At 45.6% G+C, this 18,329-nt stretch overlaps 1 protein-coding gene across 1 annotated transcript in view; it reads left to right on the forward strand.

The window, feature by feature from the left end:
- Window positions 1-18,329, forward strand: part of nfia (nuclear factor I/A) — a 43,284-nt gene that overhangs the window by 4,968 nt on the left and 19,987 nt on the right. Inside the window, 2 exon segments of the mRNA XM_053431523.1 lie at window positions 13,855-13,920; window positions 14,044-14,118. Coding sequence (XP_053287498.1) covers window positions 13,855-13,920; window positions 14,044-14,118 — 141 coding nt within the window.

Here is an 18,329-nt window from a genome sequence, read left to right on the forward strand (position 1 = left end):
AGTTATGAAGAAGTGATTCTGAGACTCAGATATTCATCATAGATGTTAATTTAATGCATTGTGTCTTTAAAAGTTAGAAGTTACAAAGAAGTGGAGCAGAGACGTGTTCTTTATAAACTCTGATCTGAGCTCCATCACATCTCTGCACCATCTTTACTTTATCACTTGATTATTTGATCTTCAGGATGGAAAACTTCTTTTCTAGAAACACAGAACAATCTGATCTGCTGCTCCTCCTCACACAGAGAGAGTCTGAACACTGGAGCTGGATGACACAAAAGAATAGTCTGTTTGCGTACTTGTACACAGTTCACTGGTACTTGAGTACTGCTGCTGGTAACAGGCGTCTCCCCGCCCCCCCGGGCCCCGGGGCCCCTCCTGCCTTACAGATGCCAGTGCAGATGGGACCCTCGTACCTGCCTACATTGCTAATGGCACCGTGCCCCCCCCCCCCTCTCCGTCTTATAAACCATAAATATGTAATTTGCTCAGCTGTCTCCATTAAATATGCATATGAGAAGCAGGCGTTTGTTATTGTGTTTCTGCGGGTCATTAACGGTGTGCTGTGGAGTATTAGCAGCCCGACGCTGAGGAGGAGACAACAGGAGGAACAGGAGGAGGAACAGGAGGAACAGGAGGAACAGGAGGAGCAGGAGGAACAACAGGAGGAACAACAGGAGGAACAGGAGGAGGAACAGGAGGAACAGGAGGAACAGGAGGAGCAGGAGGAACAGGAGGAACAACAGGAGGAACAGGAGGAACAACAGGAGGAACAACAGGAGGAACAGGAGGAGGAACAGGAGGAACAGGAGGAACAGGAGGAGGAACAGGAGGAACAACAGGAGGAGCAGGAGGAACAGGAGGAGGAACAGGAGGAACAGGAGGAACAGGAGGAGCAGGAGGAACAGGAGGAACAACAGGAGGAACAGGAGGAACAACAGGAGGAACAACAGGAGGAACAGGAGGAGGAACAGGAGGAACAGGAGGAACAGGAGGAGGAACAGGAGGAACAACAGGAGGAGCAGGAGGAACAGGAGGAGGAACAGGAGGAACAGGAGGAGCAGGAGGAACAACAGGAGGAACAACAGGAGGAACAGGAGGAGGAACAGGAGGAACAGGAGGAACAGGAGGAGCAGGAGGAACAGGAGGAACAACAGGAGGAACAGGAGGAGCAGGAGGAACAACAGGAGGAACAACAGGAGGAACAGGAGAAACAGGAGGAACAGCAGGAGGAACAGGAGAAACAGGAGGAACAGCAGGAGGAACAGGAGAAACAGGAGGAACAGGAGGAACAACAGGAGGAACAGGAGAAACAGGAGGAACAGCAGGAGGAACAGGAAGAACAGCAGGAGGAGGAACAGGGGAAGATAACAGAACATCTGATAAGATCAGAGTGGGAGGAGGGAATTCAGAAAAAAGAAAGAGCAGGAAGAGAAGGAGAAACTCTGTGGAGACATGAACCTGATGAGGAGCTGAGGGACTCGTTGTGTAGATGTAGTCGTGTTGTGGGTCCACAGAGAACCGCTCTGTGTAGATCACATGTGAGCCTCAGTGAGCAGCGATGTATCAGCAGGAATTCATTCATTCCAATGTGGGACAAAGTTCATATTCAAACTGGAACCAGTTTGAGAATGGAGCGAGGTGGACTGGGTTCTGGATTCGTTTGCTTCTACAAAGTTGACAAACAGAGATAAAGTTGTTTCTCGACTCAGTACCAAGCAGCTGTTTAATGATGAGTTAGCACCAAGCGTCTACAAGCCAATCAGAGTCAACTACAGGTAGACTCCGCCCACGAAGGTGATGTCAGATTAAACTCTTTAGTCCCTTATTAACAACGTGAAACCAAAATGGTGATAGATTTAATTTAAACAAAATCACCATAAACTGAAAACAAACATGGACGACTTCCTCCAGAAATGAAGCCAAACCATCTCAGATACAAACACTGCCATCTTGTGGTAATGACGTCTGTGCTGATCGAGGTCCCACCCATACACATGCTCGACCAATCAGGGGTCAGTCTCAGCTGTCAATCATGAGGTCTCAGCCTGTTGTATCTCATCAAACTGATCAGAAACATCAGAGAGAAGAACGACCTGGAGTGACACAAACATCTCTGACGTCTACTTTCATCTGTTGAGTTTGGTCCATGTCCCATCTGCTAACCTGGAGGAGGAGGTTTATGACCTGCAGTCCACCACCAGGGGGCGGTGCAGAGCATTTGGCTTCACTTTCTAGATCCCTCATGTCGTCCATCTTTATTTACAGTCGCTGGTTCAGACACAGAGAAAAGGAAACGTGGCTTCAACGCTGACGCACACACAAACACACACACACACACACACACACACACACACAAACTGAGATCAGGAGCTCAGTGTCTTAGCCAATAGAATCAGCTTCATTAGAGCTGTCAGACTTAAGACACTTAAGACTCTCTCTCTCTCTCTCTCTCTCTCTCTCTCTCTCTCTCTCTCTCTCTCTCTCAGGTCGTTGAGTTCTATCCACCTCAGAAGGAGTTAAGCCATGATCTTATCTCACACACACACACACACACACACACACACACACACACACACACACACACTCTCACACACATGTATCATCTGCTACAAGCATTCCCTGCAACCTGATCTGTGTGTGTGTGTGTGTGTGTGTGTGTGTGTGTGTGTGTGTGTGTGTGTGTGTGTGTGTGTGTGTGTGTGTGTGTGTGTGTGTGTGTGTGTGTTGCTGTGGTAACTCAGTTGTACAGCGATTAATATTCTACTTGTTGTCGAACCCTTAAATCAGTTGTTCAGTTTTCATATGAATCAATATTATAAGTGTTGTTATTTTCTTGTGTAGATCAGATTTGATCAACTCTGTTCAACATTCACATTCAGCTGAGGATTATTATCACCAGATGTTTTATGACATGAACATAAAGAAAAACTTTAAAGGTGAACTGAGCTGCTCTGTGACCTTTGACCTGCAGCTCTGATTGGTCCTTGTGGAAACGTCCATGTTGCTCCTCCTCTTGTTTCTCATGTTTCCTCTCAAAGCATCTTCATCCCCTCTCCTTTCCTCCTCTTCCTCTCACCTTCTCATCTCCTCCCCTCTCCTTTCCTCTCTCCCCATCTCCTTTCCTCCTCTTCCTCTCATCTTCTCGTCTCCTCAGCTCTCTTTTCCTCTCTCCTCCTCTGCTTTCCTCCTCTTCCTCTCATCTTCTCATCTCTCCTTTCCTCTCTCCTCCTCTCCTTTCCTCCTCTTCCTCTCATCTTCTCGTCTCCTCACCTCTCCTCATGTAGTCTCGTCTCCTGTCCTCTCCTCCTCCTCCTCTTCTCTCCTCCCTTGGCATTGTGGGAAGTGGGGGTGCTGGTGACTTGTCTTGTTAGCGGGAATGGCAGAGTGCATTGTGGGAAGGCGGTGTGTGTTGGGGGGGTCGTCTCCAATCATCTGTTTGCTGCCTTTAATTCCAGCTGAAGGTTTCGGCCACTGCCATTGATTTTCTTTTTCTTCAGCCGCTGCAAAATGGGATTGGACTCTGTACTGTAGACCTCGCACTCTTCATCCTCCTCCTCATCTTCTTCATCTGCATCCTCTTCACCCTCCTCTTCCTCCTCCTCGTTCTCCTAACTCACGGATTTTCTTTCTCTCCAGCTTATTTTCACTTGTCAAACGTGAACGGTTAAATCCTGACTCTACTGCTTCCTGCTCCTCCTCCTCCTCCTCTTCATCACTCTCCTCTTCACGTCCTCCTCACTCCTCACTCCCTGGGTTTCTAAATCATAACTAAGAAAACTGTGACTAGTCTTTTGAGAATGAAAACAGTTGTCGCACAAAAAACTAGAACATGACGACAAGAAAACATGTTTTTAATTTACTGAAACAAACAAAAAAACTAAAATGTGAAGAAAACAAACAAATGAGTGGAAAGCAAAGCTCGTCCTCTTCCTCACACTGTTGCTCCTCCTCCTCCTCCTCCTCCTCCTCCTCCTCCTCCTCCTCATGCCACCTCCTCCTCCTCCTCATGCCACCTCCGACCTTTCACCTCCTGGTTTCCCTGGTACCGACCTGAATGTGTTTGTTGCCATGGATACCACTCCACACCAGAGCCGCTGCATCTTTTATCAGAAATTTAATATTTCATAATTTCACAGTATGGACGCAGTTTAATGATCTTCATTAAAAAAACTCACGACTTCATTCACACAATCATAATTATTAACAAACTGTTTCCATTCTGCTCCACCCACCCAGTGCGACCTCTGACCTCCCCTCCCTGCAGCTGAGTGTGTGTGTCTGTGTGTGTCTGTGTGTAGCCTCTGTAGTGTAACATTGAAAGCTCTTGAGGCCGGTGAAGACTTCAAGGCATCTTTCAGATTTCTCCTCTCTTTGTCCTCCTGCTCGTCCTCCTGCTCGTCCTCCTTCTTCCTTCCCAGCATGCCTCAGTGAGGAGAGCTCAGTAAAGGACCTTTAACAATTCTCCAACTTCACATGACTTAATATAAAATGATATATGTTCAGTCCTAATGAGACGGATGTGACGAGAGGTTCAGCCTCGCCCGGTCCCAGCGAATCACAGCGGAGTTCGAGTCTCCAGTTAACGTTACCCAGTGGACAACAGAACCACCTAACTGGGGATCGAACCTAGAATCAACGAGCTGACCACTGCACCACCATGCCGCTCCATGACCAAACAGTTTCACATCAAGGTCCCCAGGTGTGTGTGTGTGTGTGTGTGTGTGGTGTGTGTGTGTGTGTGTGTGTGTGTGTGTGTGTGTGTGTGTGTGTGTGTGTGTGTGTGTGTGTGTGTGTGTGTGTGTGTGTGTGTGTGTGTGTGTGTGTGTGTGTGTGTGTGTGTGTGTGTTAAATGGAGGGCAGAGTTGAGGTGAAGAATCCACATTCTGATCCGCTTCATAAATCACTGAGCAGGATTTGATGTTGTTTCTAATTTAGCGAGCGGGACCTCGTCGTCGTCTTTAATACGTCGACACAATAAATAAATTAAATCCATAATGTTCTCTCCGTCTTCAGCTCTATTAATAGTAAAGAGGACGAGCTGCGGAACCAGAAAGGATTAGAATCTGTTTGATGTGGTTCCACTCTTAAACGTCTGAATGCGATTTCTCGTCTTATTTGTTTGCAGTGAAGGAGGAGGTGGAGGTGGGAGTGAGGGTGAGGGGCTCCTGGTATATATATATGTGTGTGTGTGTGTGTGTGTGTGTGTGTGTGTGTGTTTTCTTCATGTTCTCCTCTCGTTGCCTTTCGGGGCGTCAGCAGGAAGACAATGCCAAATTAAAGCCGCAGAGACGCTGCTGGTTTCACCGCTGCTCTCTGTTTATTTCTCTTTGTGTGGTTTGTGGAAGGCCCGGCGGCCCGAGGCTGCGGACCAGAGAGACACCAGAGCTGCAGAGGACTTAACAGAGACAGAAAGGCATTATGGGAGGAGAGGTGGGGGGGCAGATGTGTCTTAATTGGAGGTTTTTCTGGCGCGTCGGGGAGAAGAGGCGGAGGCGCCGAGTCAGTCAGGTATCAAACGGCCTTTTACTGCTCACTTCCTGTTCTCTGAGGGAAAAAATATAAGTAGGAAATGTGCTTTTCAACGATTGACTCGGACCCTGTCTGCAGCTGAGCATGCTGGGAGTTTTCTCCTGCAGTTTGTCCTCAAACCTTCAGCATCTCTTCCTCAAGGGTTTAAACAAACCGAGGATTTAAAACAGTAAAAGTTCAAAGTGTGTCCGTCACCAAGAACACGTTTCATCATGAGCAGCAGGTCAATCCTCACATTCTGGTTCTCCTCTGACCTCCCTCTCCCCCTCGTACACCTCCTCCTCCCCTAATCCTACCACGTTACCCCCCCCATACACACACACACACACACACACACACACTGTCTGGAGGACACGTGTGGAGCAGATTATTCAACCACAGAAGAAGAAAAGAGGAACAAGTGTATTGGACAAAAGCTAACGTCCAAACACTGAGGGCCCGGCGGGAGCTCCTATTCAGGAGCTGAAGAGCCTCTGGTCTCTTTCTCCCCCCCCCCCCCCCCCCCCCTCCACCTACAGACAGCTTGACCTCTGCCTCCCTCTGTCTGGACCCCCCCTCAACTCCCCCCACCTCTCTCCCGGCAGTGTTGTAATTATATATATATTCAGGTGTTGTGGCTTCTCCAGGTTTGGTAACAGAAACATCTTCAGGGACACGATCATGAAACTTTAAAGATGACCTGTGGTGACCGATCCTGCTTTTATTTTGAAGGCAACAACAACCGTGATAGAGCTGTGTGTGTGTGTGTGTGTGTATGTGTGTGTATGTGTGTGTGTGTGTGTGTGTGTGTGTGTGAAAAATATTCGCAACTTCCTGTCTTATTTTCTCTCTCTCTCTTTCTGCTGCATTCTGGGTAATCCATATAGTTGAGCGATGGACAAACTGTACACACACACACACACACACACAGACACACACACACACACAGAGTGATTAATGGCAGTAGAGTCTATCGCAGATTATGGTGAAATCACTATAGATAAAGCACTGCAGTGTGTGTCTGTGTGTGTCTGTGTGTGTGTGTGTGTGTGTGTGTGTGTGTGTTATCTAAACCAGACATCCGTTCTTGCTCGACCACGGAGGGAAAAGGAGGAGAGAGAGGTGAGTGGAGGTGAGACAGAAAAATCTGATTAAGTTTCCAAAACCCTGAAAGTAGCCAATCAGAGAGCGAGTTACTGATCTTCATCGTCCCTGCTGCACTCGTTCTCTCCTTCCTCCTCTTCCTCCTCTTCCTCTTGTCATCTGTCATTTGTCTATCGAGATTAAAAAATCAAAGCAGTAAAGAAATTTGTGTTTGCTGGAGTGGAATTCGATTGGACGGTGTTCTGGACTCTGATTGGATGATGGCGGTTTGATAGTGGGCTCTGATTGGAGTCCTCAATCTCAGCAGCTCTGAAAGTAGTCAATAATTTATCAGAATTGATCAACATGCAGAGGAAGAAGGATAGAAGCTAGGAAGAGATGGAGGAGGGGAGAAAAGATCAGGGGAGGATAAGGAGGAAAGGGGAAGAAGGAAGGACAGAGGAAAGATTGTAAGGGAGGAAGGAAGGAGGTGAGGAAGGGCAAAATGAGAGAGGTGGAGAAATGTACTGAGGAAGTGCAGAAGAAAAACAAATGTGAAAAAGGGAAGAGAAGGAAGAGAAGGAAGAGAAGGATGGAGCAGGAGGATGTGAAGAAGAAGGAAAATGGAAGAGGAAGGTTGAGGATCTAGTTTCAGGAGATTAAGGGAAGGAAAGAAGTGAGGAAATGAGGAAATGAGGAGGAAGGACAAGATGGAGGCAGATGAAAGAAGGAGGAAAAAATAAACACAAAAATGTATAAGGAAACGAGAGGTGTAATATTAGAGAATATGAATCAAAGTCTGACAGAAGGGGGGGAGGAAAGATGAAAGTAATGGAAGGTGAAAAGGGAAGGAAGAGATATTATAATAATACTTATTATAAACTTTATTTATGCAGCACTTTTCAAAGTTTCAAAGTTCTTCACATGAATAAACAAGGATGAGGACATTTGAGGGACCCACATGTCAGAGGAGGCGTGGACAGGAGGCGTGAACAGGAGGCGGGGCTACAGAGGAAGTTCTGTTTGAAAGAAGAGATGGAAACAGGAAGCAAATAAACACAAAATAAAATGTTATGACAACAGGGAAACTGATCTTCTTCAGTTTGTGTATATTGACTCGTGTGTGTGTGTGTGTGTGTGTGTGTGTGTGTCGTCCATTAGACAGCTATAATTATGGTAAGTGAGGCCGAGCTCGGATCGATGCAGCAATTCATCAATCAGATTCCACCCACCGAACAAACACACCATCTTAATTTGACCAGATGTTACCACTGAGCGCACACACACAATTACTTATTGATATTAAAATGTAAACCCAGCTGTGGAGCAGGTGAAGCCTCAGAATGAAGCAGGAGCTGGTCCCAGGTTCTCCCTGCAGACTGATCCCTCTCACATCCACACGTCACCTGTCAGCCTGTCGTCCATGTTTTAATAAACATGATGATAAGAGTCAGAATCGTCTCCTCCAACCTCAGAAAACGTCTTTGTCAACACTTGGGATCTTTGAAGACGGACATAAAAGACAAACTGGCTCCTCCTTTGAAAACGGGTTCCGCGATTCATCCTGTTGACCAACCAGAGGTCAGAGGTCAAACATTCAAATGTATACAGCCGTTCACTGGCTGATTTCCAGCTGAGGGCACTGGAGGGTGTGGGGGGGTTTAGAGACCCTGACCGACCGCTGCGGATTTAAATACGTTTTTTGGAGGGTGTTTGTGTGTTCGTGTGTTTGTGTGTTTGTGTGTGTGTGTGTTTGTGTGTGTGTTTGTGTGTGTGTATGTGTGTGTGTGCCTGGTGGATGGCTGGTAATGGCGTTGAGCCTCTTTTGTTCTGGCAGAAGGTGGCGAATGGCAGCGGCTCAAAGAAAACAGACAGAAGCTTCAAAATGGTTGCCAACGCTTTAAGATGGCTGCCAGGCTGGAGAGAGAGAGCGAGAGAGAGAGGGCAAACACACACACACACACACACACACACACACACACACACACACACACACACACACACACACACACACGTACACAAACACACATAGAGGCCGTGGCATGGGATGAGTATCAGTGTGTGTGTGCGTGTGTTTCAGACGGAAAATGTTGAAAGTGTGTGTTTGTGACTGAAAATGTGAAGAAATCTGTGTTAGTTGTGTGTGTGTGTGTGTGTGTGTGTGTATGTATCTACGTGTGTGTTGCATTTGGCAGCAGCTCTTTGGCAGCGGCGGCTGGTTGGGCGTCCAACAATGGAGACGGTTAACAGGATTCTCTCTCTCTTTTTCTTTCTCTCTATTTTAAACTCTGTCGGAGGGCGAGAGACATAAACTGCAAATAGAGAAAAGGAGAGAGAGAGAGCGGCTGGGTTTATAAAATGGCGGCGTTCTGGCAGCAGCGTCTCGCCGACACAAAGACTCGTCTGCCTCTTCTGTGTGTGCGGATTTATTTTATAATTAATGGAATACAAATCATACACACGCTGTCACACACACTATTATTCAAGCAACAACGCATGTACATCAACACACACACACGCATGTATCAAGTATTTTGGCCGAGGTTGTGGCGTCGCTGCTCGCTGGCCGCCGCGGGTCGACGTGTGTGTTCGGGTCGTGGGGGGGGCAGGAAGGGGCTTCCACAAAATGGCGTCCGATGGGCGACGTCAAAATGGAGGCCAGAGGTATCGGGTGTTTCAGATTCTACAAACATTTCAACACAAAGAAATAGAAACGCTTTGTTTGATTCAACACACAATAAAACTCTGATTTTATTTTGGCGAGGTGCATCAGAGGCTGAAAGAAGTGTGTCTCTCATTGTGTGTGTGTGTGTGTGTGTGTGTGTGTGTGTTTGGCTGGTGGACCCGGCGGTGCTGCCAGGGTTCAAGATGCCAAGTCGAGGTCTTGATCCTGCGGAGCTGCCTGGATACACAAAACAAACGCACACTCCCCCGTCACCGCGAAAACAAACATCATCGGCTTTTATTGTGATTGTGATTCGGTTTTGCTTTCTCGTATTTTGTTATTTGATATTTAATGTGTTTGATATAATGGGCCTTTTTTATCCATTTAAATGATCACGAGTTTAATTTAAGACACAGACAATAGTAATAATAAAAAGATACAATAATGTATTTATGATAAATAAAACATCAACAATAACCAAAGAACTGTTTGTTAGTTCACAATTAAGAAATTCTTATTTTGAGAATACTGATGCATCATTTCCTATTATTTAGCATAAATTTTTAACCTTCAGAATTTTACAATATTAGAAATAATCTGGAAACAAAAATACTTATTAATTTAAAACAATAATTTTACTTGATATGAACTATTTTAAAACTGAGATTTTGATTTATTGACAGAGAAATTGTAAAATAACTGATAAACTGTGACGACCAATAGAAAACTGAATACAGATAAACATCTGTTCAGCTGCTGGAAACAAACTCACCTGCAGTCGATTCTTTACTGATTTATGCTTTTGTAATAAAACACAAACTCAGTTCTCTGCGTTCTAATAAATGATCTGTTTTCAACTCCTTCAGCCAGTTTCATCAAATTAATAACTAATTTAATTTATAATATGAATAAAATAAATCTCAGTTTTCCTGCAGTTTGAGAAATGATGTGAATCAAAGACCCAGTCCTGTGTGTGTGTGTGTGTGTTTGTGTGTGTGTGTGTGTGTGTGTGTGTGTGTGTAGAGTAGAATATGAATAAAGGTAATTTATTCTGAGATGAAGCGGTGACGCAGACGCAGCTGATTTGTGGCCTTTATAAAAATGAATGCATACATCTCCTCATTTCATTAAAAGCTGAATCGGAGCGAGTCGCTGCTCGGATCGATACCGAGGACCAGGGGGCGCTTGTTTTAGTTTCTCTATTTATTTTACTGCTTGTACCCGGGCGGGCGGGAATCAAACGGATCCTTCCAGTAAAAACAGGTTGACGTCTTCGTTCAGAATGTTTGAAACGTGTGTGAAGCTGCAGCTTAGAGCCGCTCCCTCTCTCTCTCTCTCTCTCTCTCTCTCTCTCTCTCTCTCTCTCTCTCTCTGCTCCTGTGTATTGTTGGCATGTCTCTCGCCCCAGTCAACGCTCGACCTCTCTCAGCCAAACACAGAGAGGAAAAAAGAGAAAGATCCTGGCGGCTAAAACAGTTTCTTTTTCTGTCGTCTTTTTTTTCCTCTTCACTTCTGTCGCTCTGCCAAGAGACGACAACACGATCCCAGTGTGACTCGGCCAGAGAGAGAGAGAGAGAGAGAGAGAGAGATCTGTAAACATAACAAAAATCTGAGTGAGACAAAGACACAGCCTCAGTGGTAGAAAGAAACTAAGTACATCTACTCAAGTACTGTACCAGCCCATCAGCTTTAGTAACAAGTTAATTTTCTAATTAAGACTTTATATTTAAAAACCATTTGAATCTTAGAAAAATCTAAACATTGTCAAACATGATACACGTTCACACAAACATGTTTTAAGACAAGTCTCTGCGTCTCAGCGTCTCAGACGAGGAGACACGTCCACCTACTCTGACCTGAGAGACATCATATTTCTGTCTCCTGCAAACAAGAGTGAAGAAGCAGACGTGAACAGAAATGTCCTGAAAAACCTCCAGGGCCTCTTCAGGGAGACGAGGCCTGTCTCTCTGGACTTGTCCCTGGAAGACGCCTTCAGTAAACTCTGGATACAGCTTTGAATCTGCACTGTGTCTGTTTGTCTCTGGATCCGTCTCCAGATTCCTGTCAGCTCTGGAATCTTCCCATGGTCCTTCTGTTGATCTTCATGTGGATCCGTCTCTGGATCTTCTTCCAGTCTCTGGATCTTCTTCCAGTCTCTGGTTGACGTTATTATCGAGGAACTTTGAGCCTCTGATGCTTTAAACTTTAAACAATTTTAAGGTAGAGAGACAAAGAGTATGAACTGGTCTCTCTCTTTTCGGTCTTTTGGGGAATCACCCAGTAACAGCCCCCCCCCCCTTTTCCTAGAAAACGGGCAGTTAATTTTGGGGAGAGAGAGAGGGCTGGGGCGGACGAGCCACCTCCAGGGACATAGAGTTTGAGTTTCCCACAAAGAGAGAGAGAGAGAGAGAGAGAGAGAGAGAGAGACCTTCACTCTCCTTCTCCTCTTGGTCCCATGAACAACAATAAATCAATGTGTGTGTGTGTGTGTGTTTGTGTTAGTGTGTGCGAAGCTGTATTTTGTGAGAACTAATTTTGAAAACTACATTTACAAACTAAAACCTATATTTTAAATCCGGCTTTTATTTTGAAGTGAAGAGGAAAGAGAAGCATGGGTCCTAATGTAAGTGTTCTAATCTGAGACTTTTACTTTGAAAGAGATACAGAAAGTAAAAATATAAGTAAAGCCTGCAGGACTTATTCTAAAAAGGGAACTTTATTTTGATGGCTGGGTACAGAGAGTTTTTATTTCTGTTTTGGATGCCCCTCACCCCCCTCCTTGTGTGTGTCTGTGTGTGTGTGTAGGGGGGGGGGGGTATGTGTACAGGGGGCCTGGTCTGCTCCCACGCCTCATTAGCATATTTAATTAACCTGGTCGGAGGGGGGGTAATCGTTGAATAAGTCGTAGGGGTGCTGGGGTGGGTGGGGGGGCAGTGTGTGAAAGTGCCCTCCAACACACACCCATCAGCTGCACCCTACACCCCCCCGGTTGTCGTGGTTTCAGCCTGATGCTCTTTGTTTTAAGCTGCTGAAGCGAAGAGACACAGTGAACAGCATGCAAAACAAGGCTGATAAATGCTGCACTGTGTGTGTCTGTGTGTGTGTGTGTGTGTGTGTGTGTGTGTCTGTGTGTGTGTGTGTGTGTGAGCAGCTGAACAGTGCAGCCTTTGATCAGGTTTGAGTTTAACGTTCACTGATATGATACGTTAAAAACCGAGCTATAGTGTTTCCACAAAATCCTGGTTCTGGTCTGATCTGGACCTGAGTCCTGTTTGTGTGTCTGTGTGTGTGTGTGTGTGTGTGTGCGCGTGAGTTTTCAGGTTTATGTTGATTGTTTTTTGTCGCTTGGCTAATTTCATTTTATTGTCATGTCTGTTATTATTTTATTTATTAATGTGGTTGTTTGAACCACAGACTGTAAATAAAGAGGATGTGACAGCTCCATCAAGTGGAACCAAGGTGTTTCGCTCGCCCCCTGGTGGCTGGCTGCAGAATAGGTTAAAACTGCTCCTCCTCCATGTCAGCAGATGGGACGTGGACTAAACAAAAGAATCAAAGTAGACGTTATGTTTCTGATCAGTTCGGTTGTAATTAGTTATTTGATGATGTAAGAACAGGCTGAGACGTCATGATTGACAGCTGACACATGATCGTCAGGCAGATGTATGGGCAGGGCCTCAATACCCCGGCTCCTCCCACTACAGCTCTCACTCTGACTGTTAATGATCTGAGAGATTCTAGATCATCTTCTACAATGTTTTCAGTTAAATATTCAAACCTAAGACAACGTGTTCAAAAGGTTTAGTCTCAATTACCCACAATTCATCCTGTTGTCTATGGGAACTTTGTTGTTTCCAGTCAAAGCTGTTAGATAATTACGACTGATCATAATTAAAAAGTTTCACTTCATCAGACGTTTCCAATAAAACTGAACCTGACTCAGTTCCATCCATCTCCGTCCGGTCCTGAGTCATGGCCCCGGCGGCCCCGGCTCCAGGGGGATGATGGGTAATATTTCTTCCACTCCCCCGCCTGTTTTATCTGCAGCACGGCCGATCGATGCTCCTGAAGCCGCTTAAATCATTTGCAGGGACGGAGCTGCATGGGAGCAGAGAGCATGCTGGGAGGACAGAGGCAGACGCAGAGGGAACCAGGCTGAGTTCCACCGTTAGAGGATGAAACACGTTTAATAAAAACCTCTGAAGCGACGAGCAGAGATTCTGTTCATCGCTCTGTCCCCGAGCAGATTCACCCTCAGCTAAAGACGGTGGAGTGAGGCTCTGCTCATTAATAATCATAATGATAATAATCTGAACCGGTAAAACAGAATCATCATCGACATCCAGACGATGACGTTTTAATTTTAGTTTACGTGAACATTTTAGTGCTGATCTGTTCAGAGTGTGGTGCTGACACAGGGTCGACCTGTGTGTGTCTGTGTGTGTCTGTGTGTCCGTCCACCTTCAGAGGGGTCGCGAGGGACACAATCATCTTCTAAGTGTGTGTGTGTGTGTGTGTGTGTGTTTGATGTATTTAACATGTTAAAAACTAGTTTTATTCTAATTTTCATTTAACTCACTGTTTTTCTCCTCCAGAATCCGGCCAATCAGAAAGTCCCAACCAGGCCAGCGAATCAGATATCAAGGACCAGCCAGAAAATGGTGAGAGCACACACACACACACACACACACACACACACAGAGTAATCTATGAACACATATACACTCATTATCTCCTGAAGGTGGATCCGGTTCCCCTCTGATCTCCTGTGTTCTGCCTCTCAGGTCACCTGGGCTTCCAGGACAGCTTCGTCACCCCCGGGGTCTTCACTGTGGCCGAGCTCGTACGAGTCTCACAGAGTAAGTTCAGCTCCCACAGAGAAAGATTAATATCAATCTAATAATAACATCAAATGTCCCTCTGTTATGTTGTAACATGACGTGTGACAGACGGAAGGGACAGGAGAGAGAGAGAGAGGGAGAGAGAGTGTGTGAGAGGAGAGAGAGAGAGACAGAGACAGAGAGAGTGTGAGAGGAGAGAAAGAGAGAGAGAGAGAGAGACAGAGAGAGTCTGTGAGAGTGTGTGAGAGGAGAGAGAGAGACAGAGAGAGACAGAGAAAGAGAGAGAGAGAGAGAAAGAGAAAGAGACAGAACGAGGGACGAACGTGACCTTTAAAAAGTGCCGACACGCAGGAGAGAGAGAGTGACAGAGAGCGCAGTGGGATCTATATGAGTCTGTCGATCGCCCACCGCTAACAATAGCCGATGTAAAGTGCCTGTCAGCACACACACAGAGACCCCTGATCAAAGAGTCATTGATCACACACACACACACACACACAGACACACACCTGCTTGATCAGATGCACGCCACTGCGCCTGAAAACGCAATCTCACATAGTCGCTTAATCACACACAAACACTTTATACTGTGAGTGTGTGTGTGTGTGTGTGTGTGTGTGTGTGTGTTGTGTTTGTGTGTGCCCTCGTTACACCCAAAAAACAATTACACATTCACAAGCACACACATAGGAGCTGAACTAACTGGCTGCAGTAGAAGTAACAAGGAGCCAGAGCTAATGTAGCGTTAGCAACATGCTGCTGCTGTTAGAATGTGAGTGACAGCTTCATCTGAAGTGAGCGACACATCACTGTCATGTGACATCGTGGAGCGACACATGAAGCTGCCTTCAGACCCCGGGTCCTCCTCCTGTCAGAGGAGGTGCACAACTGTCTGAGTGAGACTTTATAAAGTCTGCAGAAATCCAGGAGCAGCAGATGTGTGGGGGGGTGGAGACAGAGGCGTGGCTCATTTACATATTCATAGAAGTGTGAATGCTTAATGAGATAAAGATGTAAAGTTAGTTTTTATTGTTGAATGAATGAGGAGAACGGATTTTACATGTTCATGGTGGATCTGAAGTGAACACATGAAGAGTTGAGAAGTTTCTCTGTATTTAATATTTAAGATGTGAAGAAAGTAAAGAGTCATAACTGTGTGTGATGCAGAGCTGAGCTGGTGTAATACTGCTGCTGCTGCAACACACACACACACAAACACACACACACAAACACAGAATAGAGAAAAGGTATGTGCATCTGTGAATACATTTGTGTGTGTGTGTGTGTGTGTGTGTGTGTGTATTGTGTTGGTCAGCAGATTTGCAGCGATGCGGCTGTGGAAGAATCACTTATAGATTCGAGTGTTGGAGAGTCTAGTGTGTGTGTGTGTTGCACAAGTTGTGTTTGCTCAGATTTGTCGTTTTGTCAGTAAAAACATTAAATACTGGGAAAAAAATCAGATACAGAAAATACATTAGGTGATATTCTTTAGTTTTTAATATTCTTTCCTCTACTCATATAATGATGTGTTTGTGTTTTGGGGACCGAATGGTCATATTTAAGAGGGAAAGACACACAGACACACACACACACACACACAGACACTGCACATACAGATACACACAGGGGTCTGCATGGGTGACTGAAGCCTATAGCTTACCAGCAGATGAGAAGTGGTCGGAGGTGGAATGGAGGGGGAGGATATGGGGGGGTGTATTGAACACACACACACACACACACACACTGGGTGACCTTGACGTTGTGCAGCCATTACACAATTCACTGGCAAGCCAATCGAATCTCTCTCTGTCGATCAATATCCTATTAAAGCAGCACACAAAGAGAGACAGAGAGAGGGTGAGCGAGAGAGAGGGTGAGAGAAAGAGGGTGAGAGAGAGAGAGAGAGTGAGAGAAAGAGGGTGAGAGAGAGAGAAAGGGAGAGAGAGAGAGAGAGAGAGAGAGGTTAGTGTAGCAGGTCTGTATTAAATGTAATTGGTCAGTACAGTATATTTGTGCAGACTGGATTTTGACTTCTTCTCCTCGATCATTCTTCTCTCTCTCTCTCTCTCTCTCTCTCTCTCTCTCACACTCTCTCTCTCTCCTCTTGTCATTCACTCTCTGATCCTCTCTTTCTTTATTGAAATATTCCTCCCTCGTTCCTGCACGTCCTGTTCTTCATACACTCAACTGAACAAACAAATATTAGAATATGTGTTATAGACCCGTCCAGTGCTTCACTGTCCTCTCATCCACATGTTGAACTGAGCAGCAGTTTGACGTCCTGCTGACCAATCACGGAGCTCCCTGCACACCTGGTGTGAAGAGAGATCCGATCACAAGTGGTCAGAGGACGTGTGTTCACACCTGCTGTTGAAATGTGGGTCGTGTCACCACTTGTGATCGGATCTATCTTCTCTGCTCTACGTGCAAAACACTGGGTTCATCATTTATGTTATTAAATCAAAGCAGAACACATTTGTGTTCACGCTGCTAAACGAGATGTGGATCTACATCCGATCCAGATCTGAATGGAACCTGATCACATTCACACTAGTTGTTAATGAGTCTCGAGTTCCGCTCTGAGATCTGATCTGTTTCATCTCGTCTGTTGGTCCAAAGAGAGGATTTGGGGATTAAGGTGATATGATGGTATAGCACTCTCACTGCACACACACACACACACACACACACACACACACACACACACACACTGACACACACAACCAGAGAAGAAGGCAGATGACCCACTTGGCATCTTCTAGTACCTTCGTCTTGAGGCACTCCCACACACAAACACACACATTTACTCACTCACTCACACACACACATACACATGCACATACACACAAACAGATGTAGGGATGAAAAGATGAATGAAGGTCTTCATGGTTCAGACTCTACCCTCCTTCCTCCTGCCCTCTGTCTCCCCTAGTAACACACACACACACACAGACACGCAAACACACACCTGGTGATGTGCCAACACCATATGGGCAGCACAATACAAATGGCACATGGTGTGTATTGATTTTTATATTAATCATAATAATTCTAATGATGAAGTGAGAGAGCACTGCCCTCTTGTTTCTGTGACAGAAACATGTGATCTCCACTTTCTGCTTCAATAACATGGAGCTGCTCAATATCATATCTGTGTTGAGATGAACAGGAGCTGCAGGTGGGAGGTGCTTTCATTCATATGATCACCCGCAGCAGCAAGGCCTCTAAGTAGTTCCTTGTTTAATGTGTTTTGAAAAGTTCTATATAAATAAGGTTTATTATTGAATTATAATGAACAGACGACATCCTGATGATGTATCAGTTCCTGGTCATGGAGGTAGAGCTGTGCAGGCGCAGGAGGAAAGTGGATTTGTGTCAGAAAGGACGGCTGCTCATTGACAGCTGTCTGCCTGCTCTGCATCCCTCAGCCAATCAGAGCCTTGTAAGTGGGATTAAGAACGAGGAGCTCGTCTTGTGTCAGCGCTCGAATCTGTTCCAGGGGGGGGGGGGGGGGGGGGGGGGGGGGGGGGCTGGAGAGCAGTGAGGTGTAAATACAGCTGTGAGGTCATACTGGTGCAGACCTCAGGATACATCTGAGGTTCTCTTCAGTACTGGTGGCCACTCACTCAATTTAAATATTGATTTTAATAAAAAATAAACAAACAATTCTGCAGAAATTGACATGCTGCTTTTTGATTAACTTGGCAGATTCTTTCAGAACCTTTTAAAGGCCCAGTAGAAAACCCTAAAGGAACTCAAAAACAACCTACAACAGATTCTCAAAACTCGTACAGAACCTGAAGAACTTCCTCAATGGACGGCCTCCTAACACCCCCCTGAACCTGTTGACCACTAAATTTAAAATATTTCACATAGATCTTATTCAATCATCCTCAAAAGCCCTATACACTCCTAGAGGACCTGTAGGACCTGCTCACTGACTAGAACCTTCTTCCATAACCTCCAGGACCTGTAGAACCTTCGTAATGACCATTAAAACCATGAGTAGAATGTCACCAACAACATAGAACCTTTTAATGAATCCCCAGAACAACCTTAAGACCCTCTAGAACCTTCCAATGGACAATGTCTTAAATTATCTGAGAAAGTTCTTCAGTAACCATGCAAGTCTTGTTGAGGATCTCTAGAGCCTCCTCACTGACCCCAAACAACCCAGAACTCTAAAGAACCAGATGAGCACTGGAACAAACTACACAATCCTCAAATGG

Source organism: Pleuronectes platessa, chromosome 9 (genome assembly GCF_947347685.1).
Source record: "Pleuronectes platessa chromosome 9, fPlePla1.1, whole genome shotgun sequence".
Taxonomy (NCBI): domain Eukaryota; kingdom Metazoa; phylum Chordata; class Actinopteri; order Pleuronectiformes; family Pleuronectidae; genus Pleuronectes; species Pleuronectes platessa.